Source organism: Rhinolophus hipposideros (assembly GCF_964194185.1).
Source record: "Rhinolophus hipposideros genome assembly, chromosome: 15".
NCBI classification, from domain to species: domain Eukaryota; kingdom Metazoa; phylum Chordata; class Mammalia; order Chiroptera; family Rhinolophidae; genus Rhinolophus; species Rhinolophus hipposideros.
Window position 1 is genome coordinate 21,208,348 of NC_138061.1, and position 9,974 is coordinate 21,218,321.

The window sequence follows — 9,974 nt, forward strand, 5'->3', positions numbered from 1 at the left end:
GATGGAGAAGTGTGTGAAGAGTATAGATACTTTGTACTTAAGATGGAATTGTCAGAAATTTTCTGTCCTGTTGGTTTGGTCAACCATGGATATACTAGAGTTTTGGTGTTTCTTTTTTCTGGTGATACAAATTCCATGTCACCTAAATTAGCTGCCTGGAGGCTCCATTTGCTAATAGTGAATGCCATAAATTTCACTAGATAATGCTCTGTGGATTCCCAGATCTCAACAAACTGAACAGTCTGTGTGATTTCTATTTCTCAGTGGCCACCTGGGTGACTCTAGCAATGCTCTTGCTTGAATGCCACAGCTTTGAGACATACATGGAGTGGTTAGCAGGAACCTCTTGCCCCCAGGGGTATATTTTAGTAGCAGCACTTTTCAACAGGAGGTACTTCTGGTTTGGGGGGTTAGCTTTGGAAGAGCACATGGGTCATGCACCCCAACCTACTCTTGATACTGTCCATGGTACTGATTCCTCTCAGCTTCTGCTGAGATAACAGCAAGTATATTTTTATAGCCCTTTAAATTATCTATATTAAGAAATATAATTAATTGGGTCAAACATAGCATGACTTTAAGCATAGGACCTAAATCCTGGTTACAAAATCCTGGCTCTGCCACTTCAGTTTTAAACAACTACTTAGTTTTTACATAACTGATCTTAAATTTCTTCATCTTGAAAATTGGGATGTTGACAATTGTAATACTCAAATGAGTCAACATGCTTTTAAAATTGACACAAAGCAAGTGCTAGGTGGTAGCTTTCATTTTTATGAAAATGTTATTCAGTGGCTTTTAATACAAGCATACCTCGTTTTATTGCACTTTGCTTTATTGTGATTCACAGATGTTTTTTACAAATTGAAGGTTTGTGGCAATCCCGCTTTGAGCAAGTCTGTTTCCAACAGCATTCGTTCATTTCATGTCTCTGTCACATATTGTAATTCTCACAGTATTTCAAACCTTTTCATTATTATTTGGTATAATCATCTGTGATTTCTGATGTTACCACTGTAATTGTTTTGGGGTGCCACAACAATGCCCATATAAGACAGTGAACTTAATGGATAAATGTATGTATTCTGATTACAGACTGATTGCCTGTTCCTTTCCTTGGGATCCCTATTCCCTGAGACAAACATTTGAATTGGGCCAATAACCCTACAATGGCTTCTAAGTGTTCAAATGAAGTCGCACATCTCTCACTTTAAATCAAAAGCTAGAAATGATTAAGCTTAATGAGGAAGGCATGTTGAAAGCTGAGATAGGCTGAAAATTAAGTCTCTTGTGCCAAAATTAGCCAAGTTATACTGGGAAACCAAAAAATTCGTGGTATGGAACAGAACCCACAATACCTTCAAGGTATGCCTGTAAGTGCATCCCATTAAATGGAGGTGAAAGTCAACAGAAATGATTTTAAAGAGAGGAGAAAAAAGGACCACCTCTCGTGTATTCCTAGGCCCCAAACTCTTCCAAAAGCCTGATCCATATTCCACAACACACGTCCTGTTGCTGGAGTGCCCACTACTGTGCTGTTGGAGCCCGCAGCACCCAGCCAATGCCTTGGAAATGCCCATTACTATGAACCCATCTGCTCTTCTGAATGCTCCCAGAATCAGATTCCCACTGATGCTGTAGTTTCTCCAAGTGAACATGTCAGGGTGATTGCAGGGGATGTGCTAGTCAGCAGTCAGCAGCTGTAGACAAAAGCCCAGCACCGTCAGCAGGGAAACCCTTTCCTCTGCCATATTTCGGCTCTGGCTGAGCAGCAAGCAGTGATGGAGACTAGTAGGCACAAAATAGTACAGCTCCCCAGGGGTGCCCATCCAGGAAGCCCAGGGCCAGGGGAGGACCATTGAGGCCTGGGCCAGTCCTCTTGAGTTCACAGAAGCCAACGACAATGGCAGTGTCTAAAAGGCAAAGGAGATAGGAGCAGGTATGGACACTAACAGTTAGACTGGATGCAAGAGCTGAGTCCTTGGATCGCCTGTTAGGCCATATATTAACAGCTTGTTAGATTATGGGGAGGGACTGGGCTAAAAGTGGGGTGCACTTGGAGGACGGGGCCTACTAGTAGGGAGGTACTTCTTTTTAAGTGTTTTTTAACTATCTAAAGTTGTTTTAGCCCTTAAAAGGACCCAAAAACAGACATCCAGAAAGCCCTCAAGATAGACTGGAAGTACACAAGCTTTTCTGCCTCCAAGGTTACTAGCACATAAAATAGCTCAGCCACAAAAAGAGATGAGCTTTCTTTTCCTGAGCAGAATTCCGAATTCTCAGAGACTGGCTAGCTTGGATCATATTTCTATATATGGCCAGTATGACAGGTAACATTGTACAACGTGGCAGCCAGAAACACAACCCTATGAAGGTGGGTTTCTGGCTGAGGAGTAACTGAACTAAATAGATGGAAAGCCCTTCAGACTCAGCTGTGATTTTACCTACCACTCCACAGGCCTGTGCCAATCCATCTCCCCATAGAAGTAGTTCAAGAAAACAAGTATGAAAATCTTAGTTTAATCTATTTCATAGATGAAGCTAGAGAGGTAGATGAATGTGAAAGACCTGGTAAGCCATACCACCTAGAAGTGGGAGAGGAAGATAATGTGGTTTTGTAAGATAGATGGTATTTCACTAAATGAGATAAGGCATACAAGAAACAAATCTGAAGAGACAGCAAGAATAGAATTCTGGACATATGAGTTTCGTTACCTGTAGGACCCTCCAGATGGAAATATATGCCAAATACATGGAAACAGATTCATAAACTTAGGATAGAGGCAAGCATTTTTTTGACCAGTTTAGGTTTAGACATTCACCAGACTGGACTATTTTTTTTAACATTTAAAATAAAACCTGTTTACCACAATAAAACAAAACAATGTATTACAACTTCCAGAACTGCACAAATTATTTTTTAAAACACGATTTAAATTTTTTTCCCACATTTTTTAAATGTAAAATTTTCTTTGGCAAATTTATCCAAAAAGAAAAATTTTCATTTTAGAACTTAGTTTACATCTATATAACAGAGTACCCCAAACTGATGTTCATTAAGATACCTTTCTCTAAGACCTAGTGGTTTTTATCTTCCCTTTAAAATGTAGGATCTTTTAAGCTGTCATTCTCAAAGATATTCTGGAGAAAACAATATGAATTAAACATCTATAAATTCTTCTTCATTTCTGTTATAATGTAGCAATTTATCATCTAACCCATAGTGATCTATTAACTGAGTAAGGCTGAGCTTTTTGTTCTCTTCAGACATGGCTGACTGCAACTCATAAAGCAACAGCTGGCTACAGCTTCTCCACTTCTTTATTAGCAACTGTAACTGAGACAGGTCATTCTGAAACAGAAAAGAAAAACATATAAGTGTATAGACAGGCATCCTATTTTAACTTTCTTAATGAAAGCTGTTAAATCAGTCAGTGAGTAGATTTGAAGGGTAACACGCTTGTCATGAATGGGACTTCTACCCAGGAAAAAGTAGGGTGGTTTTAAGTAGAATAGTTAGTGACACTCAAATTGAGTTCTATGGCTATTTTGTTTGGTCCAAGCTCTGAGCTTACCCTCAGGGAAAAAAAATCAATCGTTAAATAGGGCAAAACTGCGTATGTAAAGAAGCAACAATGTAGATTTAAAAAAAAAAAATTCACTTTTCTTATTACAACTGTACTTTAAAATTGAGAATACTCAAAAATATTTTTCAACTTTCACTGTCTCATAAAACAAAAGCAGTTATAGTTAGAAAAATTTTAAAAACTCAAGAGAGCAAATAAGATATATTATTCCATCATTTATTCCATATCACTGGGGAAGAAGGAGCAATTACATATACATGAGTGATCCAAAGAAGTAAAGGTTATCGTCTTCCAAGTGCCCAAGTTCTATTTAATTCAACCTATCTGGGTTGAAATCTAAACTCGAATATATACTTGCTGTTTTCTCAAACAAAATGCCTGAGAACTTTAATAATTTGGAGGAACAAGATCATTAGTAAAAATATTTTATGTACTCTGTGGCTCATTTTTAGCTTTTTTAAGTCATTCACTGTCAGCTGTCACTTCTGTTGTCATTACACTTGCATCTAACATTTGATACTTCTTATACTGCTACAGGGTAGAAAAGTTTCAACTGCATATTAAATGAGGGCTGGAACTTTAAAAAAAGTTGTATCTGGTGTGTAGAGGCCTCTTCTATTGTACTCTAAATCTGACATATTTGAGTTAAAAGTTGTGGGAAGCCAGGTTTCTGGATGCTTGGCTTATTGCTCATTATGCTAAAATAATTTTCTCTTTTTGAAATGACTTTCCTATAATTTATCTAAAAATAAAAACTAAATTTAAAAAATAATTTAAAAAATTTTAAAATAATTACGCAATGGTTCTGATATTATTCTCACCTTTGACCTATACATTTTGACTAGTTTTAGCCTCCGAAGAAGGTCTTCTTTCTCCTGAATCTGCTTCACCAATTTTGCTTTTTCTTCGTTTAATCCTTGTTTGGGAAGATTCTCATTCGCAAAGTCATTTTGGAGATCACTGCAAGACCCAGTAGATTCACATGCACTGATATTTTTGATGGTATTTTTCAAATATGTACTTTCCTTAAATTCACTGTCAATGTGTTTAAAATTTTCTTGAAATTCCAAGCAGTTTTCTTCTGTTGAAGATGCTGGTTTCTCTGCAAAGTTCTGATTGTTTTCTTCGTTCTCTATTTTAAGACGTTTTACCACACTGTAACAGGAATTAAATGAAGACCTAGTTTTCCTTAACCGTTCTCTAAGTGTTGCACTCATAGGCTGTAAAAAGGCACAAATATTAATAATGTTAATCAAGAAAAACATTGTTGACATAAATAAATCTACTACTAGAAATATAGACCTTCCGTTTCTATGGTACACACCACTAGATGGCTTTCTGTCTCCATGTATCTAAAGTAACCATCACAAAATGTCTAGTTCCTGGAAGCTCCGTTCGTTTTGTTCTTTTTATTTTAGCAAAGTGAGCACTCTTCTAAGTGTTGAGATACTTATCCCAGGAATCACAAACATTTGTTCAGCAACTAACACATGCCTGACACTATGCTAGGTGCCTCAGTGACAAATTAAGGAAAATACCTAGATCCTGCCACCAAAGACCTGCATGACAATGCAGATTCAAACTTCTTCGAATTGTAATGTTTTCATAACCTGATCTGAAACTAAATGAAATAACTGATTCAAGATGAAAATTTGGGGGTGGGGAAAGGTCAAATACATTATCTTAGACCTAAAATTACCTAATACATACTTAGTGGTGCTACATATCACGTTAGCAATCCTCGGTAGATTTAAAACCACCGTTGCCACCATAATGAGTAATGATAGAACTGATCCACTCTGGAAAACTCGGATTTTTCGTACTTGTTTTCTGGAACCAGTTCTACGGGGCGAGGGTGGCTCGGCGCAGGCCTGGGGGGTGGTAGGGAGCAGCACAGCGGAGTCGGAGGGGCTTTCCATCCTGGAAGTGAACCCCTGGTGTCCCCCTAAAACAAGACAAAACTGATCACAAAATAGCAGTCAAACGAACCCACATCTCCACACACCCCTCAGTGTGTCTCCAAGAAGTTTTTATTGTAGGTTAACAGCAGCAAGTAAGCGAGTCACTTCCTCTTTCCTTCGGTTGTGATTCATTCCTGCTCGTTGCTGTCCTTTTCCCATTTACCCTCCCAGATCAGGCTGTGCTGGTCCGTCGTGACTGTCGTCTAATTATAAACCAGCTAGCTAGCGTCTCCTCTAAAGAAGACTCTCCTCTCGTTTCTTATCAAAATGTTCTCAAATCCGCCCTCTGGGGGTGGGGGTGAAGCACAACGCGGGACAGTCTGGAATCCTTCCGTTTCGTCCCGCCAGCTTCACCGCGAAAGGAAACAGAACTGGTACGTTGACTCAGAGGACATGATCAGCCCTGGTGTGACTGCAACAAGGTCGCTTCAGGCCTGAGGGATAAGGAACGCACGCCGAGATAAATTCATAGCCGCCGGCGTCGTTTTCCTTTCCGTAGTGAATAGACCCTGAACAGGAGCGTGGACTCGTTTGTTTCTTCCAAGGCATCAACTTTACAGGTTAAAAAAAAAAAAAAAAAAAAAAAGAGAACACGCGTCCTCCTCCCCTCCCCCCACTGCAGAAACCCGACCCGAGCCCCCGAGAGACCCCAGGCCTGAGGCGGGAGTGAGGGAGCCCCTGAGCCCGACCGCGGCAAGGGAGCTCTATTCGGCCGCACCGCCGACTCCGGACGCAGTCCAGCTCTCAAACATCCACTCGCCACCCCGTACGCTACCTCCCTCCGCCACCCCCAGCGCGTAGGAAAACCAAGCAACCACAGCCGCGATTGCTCCCGTTCCACGGGTGGGGCCGCACCGGAAGCGGAAAAGACGTGCGATTGGCCGGAATGACTGACATGCGCAGCTCCTCTTCTCCCCGCGCCCGAGAGCGGCAGGAGCCGCGCGCGCAGCCTGGAGCATCCGCGAGGGGGCGGGGGCGGGGCGGGGCGGGGCCACGAGGGAGGCGGCAGAGTCCAGTGATTGGCCAGATGGACTGACGCGCGCCGCTCTGCTCCATCCGGCGCTTTAGCGCGGCGGGATTGCGCGCGCGCAGTCGCGAGCCTTGGCCGCGCTGGGTGCGTGCTGGGATGAGCTACCAGAGGGGCGGACAGATCCCCGCGAGGCTGCGCTCCTCTTGGCGGCTTCCCCTCCCTCCTCCTTCCGTGCAAAGCCTTTCCTGCTTTGTGAGCGTTAGTGCACGACGCCTGAGGACGCCCCTCCCACTCCCTTGGCTCCGGTCTCCCTTCTCGCTCACGACCGCAAAGGCCTTTCCTCAGACTTGACCGCATCAAAAATCGCAGGGCCTGCTGTGTGCTCCATTTACAGCTTGTAAACTCCCCAAAGGCAGAGGCCACAAAAGAGCAGCAAGGAGTTAAACGGCCTGTTGAGAATCCGCCCTGTTAGAAATGTCTCCAACCGTCCCTGCGCAGGCCGGTGAGCTCATTGCTAGCGTTTGCCGCCACCGACGTGGCGGCCCAGTCACCGGTTTTCTAGCGTAGCTACCTCGAAATGCAGCTTCCTTGGCTTGGCTGCACTTGTTGGTCGAATCTGAGAGAGGATGGAGGCCAATGAAATGTGTGGGGGTGCAATGAAGGGCGTAGAAGAAGCCCTAAAGAGCGCGATACTGGACCAGAGCGAGGATATTGGAAGCGAGCGCGGCCCTCGCCGAACGCTGGGCGGCGACCTCCTCCGTCTACCGCGTCCTCTCCGTTCCCTGCCGGGCGAGGTGCGGTGGCGGCGCGACAACCAAGTTCACTCCGTTGGGCGGAGCCCTGCGTTTAGGGAAAGACGGTTGAGTCATTTCTGAGTCGAGAGGAACTTGGGCGTTTCAAGGGGCCGGTGTTTTCAATCCTGGTGAATGGCCATGTTACACGTGGACCCTGTCTCTTTACTGACATCGGTCTGATAATGGCTTAGAAGCAGCCAGGACCCCAAAGCATACTACGTCCTAAGCAGTCGGATATAAATACAGAACCTGAAGCTACCTAAGGAAGTGATGCAAGACTTACGTGTGGGAGTCAAATCGCCGAGGTTCATATCCTGACAGCATCGCTTTAGGGGCTTTGTTTTACGTGCACAGTGTCTCTGTGCCTTGGTTTTCTCAGTGGGTGAAAATGGGGTATAACAGGGATTGGAGATTAAGTGAGAATTTATTACAGGCAATGAGAACAGCACTAGGTCTGTAGGAAGCGCTCAATAGTTGTTATATATGCGACTGGATTCACCCTTCCCTAATTGATTTAAAGGAATGCATCACATAATTCCTTCCTCCCTTCATGTATCTCCCCCAAAAAAGGCCGCAGATTTTTCTTAAAGGTGCTGTGATCTGTAAGATCTCTCACAATCTAAGCCATAAATAGCAGAAAACTTGGCTCCTCCCTAATAATACGTATTCCATTCCTTCTAAATTTTTCAAAACGTATATAAATTAACCTCAAGGAATTTCCAGAAATGAAAGCGAGAACTCATCATTTTTTAATACAGGTGTTACTTAACCAAACCACAGTTCCTAGTTTATACATTTATTTCTCCCTTGACTCGTCCATTGGCATCAGTTGCACTGAAAAAAAGCAGAATGATTTGTCCTGACACTAGACACATAATGCAGACTCTGCGTATTCTTTATACCTCGGGGCAGAAGGTTGGGTTGTTTTTATGATTCCCTAAAATCAGCTGCTCCAGAAACCTTTTATCATTACAACCTAAGCTTAGAGCTGTTTTTGCTGGCAGCGTAAAGGAAAACAACATCTTGCCTTGTAAATGTTCTGACTTGCTTATTATGTGAACTGGTATATTAAAATGGGATTGTTTTGGCCAGATTTTCAAAGAACTTCAAAATAAGTACTCAGAAAAACCTGTTGTTCAGAAATGTGCATTTGTTGACCTGTATCTCTGACTTCGTGTGTTATTAAAATTGAATGATCTTCCCATACATAAGTTTGTATTTTACTTACTCCCATCACATACCAAAATGGAAACATATCTTCCACTCTCAGTTTATTTAAGGGATCTGGAATATAGCCCGTATAATTTTCATTGTACCTTTAGATGAAGCCTAGCAAATGTTTTCATGTCTGTAGGATCCTGAAATCTACTGACCTTCAAGATGCTTGGTATTTCTGACACAAGACATTGTATGTTTCATATGAAACTTGCTAGGTGGGGAAAAATACTGCCCGAGAGAGCCAGAAGGCCGGGACTCCTTACTCTACCATGGAGAATAATTTGAGCACTAGAAGTCAATGACAATAGTAATTAATGTCAATCTAAGGCAGGCTTTCTCTGTGTGTTTTTAAATTTCTTCAATACCCAAGGCTACTGTTAACCACTTTGTTATTCATCAGGGAGTGGTAAAATGCTTTCTTCCATTCTTCTCTGTGATTATTGTGGGTGGGACGATGACATAGACCTAAAAATCTTTATGAGGTTTTTTGTTCTTTTTTAATAGCAAGAAGAGAATAGTGACTAGTGTCTCCCTCTCCCCGCCCCCCTCGTTCCTTTTCTCCATACAAGCACACACCCACTTTCAAGCCACAATTTAAAATTTCATTTCAGTAGATATTTATTTTTTAAATTCTTGCTTTAGCATTATTTTTCAAATCTTAACAATAATCTCAAGATTACCTAAATTCTATTCCATTGACTTTTCTGTGTTGACAAATAATTTTATATGATGCAGACATAGATAGTATCCATAGGCATTTTTTAAACAATTAAACATATATACACTTTAAAAACTAGGATTTAAATCCACTTGGGTGAGGAATTGTGCAGAATCCACATGATTAAGGAGACTTATAATGTTCATTAAGACAAGTTAAACAAATTTAATACAGATTTATAACAAGAAAATCTACTAAATTTTCTTAATTGGCTTTAAGTATTTCTTACAACATTTATATATAATTGGAAAATTGCCTTCAAAAACTCTCCTCTAGGTTTCTCTTGCCTTGAATTCAAGTCTCATCTTACAGATCTATCCGTGGTAAATAAAAGGTGTTTTAGTACTCTGTCATCTCATAAATTTCCCTTTGAGAATAACTGATATACTATTTCTATTTCTTTTTCCTATCACCTAAAGATCTCATATGGAATTCTATAATGTGTGAAGAATTCGCTTGTACTCAGTGTTAAACAATTTATCAAAGGGTGACCTTTGTGGGTAAACCGTTTAATATACTTTAGCCAAGTTAAGTAAAAAAGATTTTATTTTCAACCTCAAGATGAAAGAGCCCTTGACTTAACTATTAGGCATGCCTGAAAAGTTGCCTCACTGAGTGGAACAGCTACCTAAAGTGTAGAGATATGGGGATTGTCAATAGAATTAGTGTGATAAAAACCTGTCCACCACCAGGCAATTAAAAAATTTATCTGATAACTAATATTGA

General features: G+C 41.4%; 1 protein-coding gene across 6 annotated transcripts; it reads right to left on the reverse strand.

Moving 5' to 3' along the window:
- Window positions 1–1,061: 1,061 nt before the first annotated feature.
- SFR1 (SWI5 dependent homologous recombination repair protein 1) lies at window positions 1,062–8,513 on the reverse strand. Of its 6 annotated transcripts, XM_081073479.1 has the most exons (5): window positions 6,238–6,347; window positions 6,003–6,100; window positions 5,411–5,532; window positions 4,409–4,807; window positions 1,062–3,352 (listed from the first exon to the last, which is right to left on the reverse strand). In XM_081073479.1, exons 2-5 carry the CDS (start codon window positions 6,016–6,018, stop codon window positions 3,161–3,163), a joined length of 729 nt encoding a protein of 242 aa, XP_080929605.1. In that variant the 5' UTR covers window positions 6,019–6,100; window positions 6,238–6,347; the 3' UTR covers window positions 1,062–3,160. The 6 variants fall into 6 exon arrangements, with proteins under 6 accessions (XP_080929605.1, XP_080929603.1, XP_080929606.1 ...); XM_081073477.1 differs by lacking the exons at window positions 6,003–6,100; window positions 6,238–6,347 and adding an exon at window positions 6,404–8,513; XM_081073480.1 differs by lacking the exon at window positions 6,003–6,100 and having other exon boundaries at window positions 6,324–6,395.
- Window positions 8,514–9,974: the final 1,461 nt, after the last annotated feature.

Bases quoted from the DNA above. Each gene is read 5' to 3' on its own strand.
- SFR1 (XM_081073477.1), bottom strand. From the start codon at position 6,875: ATGCGGTCAAGTCTGAGGAAAGGCCTTTGCGGTCGTGAGCGAGAAGGG. The intron at 4,808-5,410 runs GTACGAAAAATC...GCCTTTTTACAG, and splicing joins GAACTGGTTCCAGAAAACAA to CCTATGAGTGCAACACTTAG. The intron at 3,353-4,408 runs GTGAGAATAATA...TTTCTGTTTCAG, and splicing joins TCAAAATGTATAGGTCAAAG to AATGACCTGTCTCAGTTACA.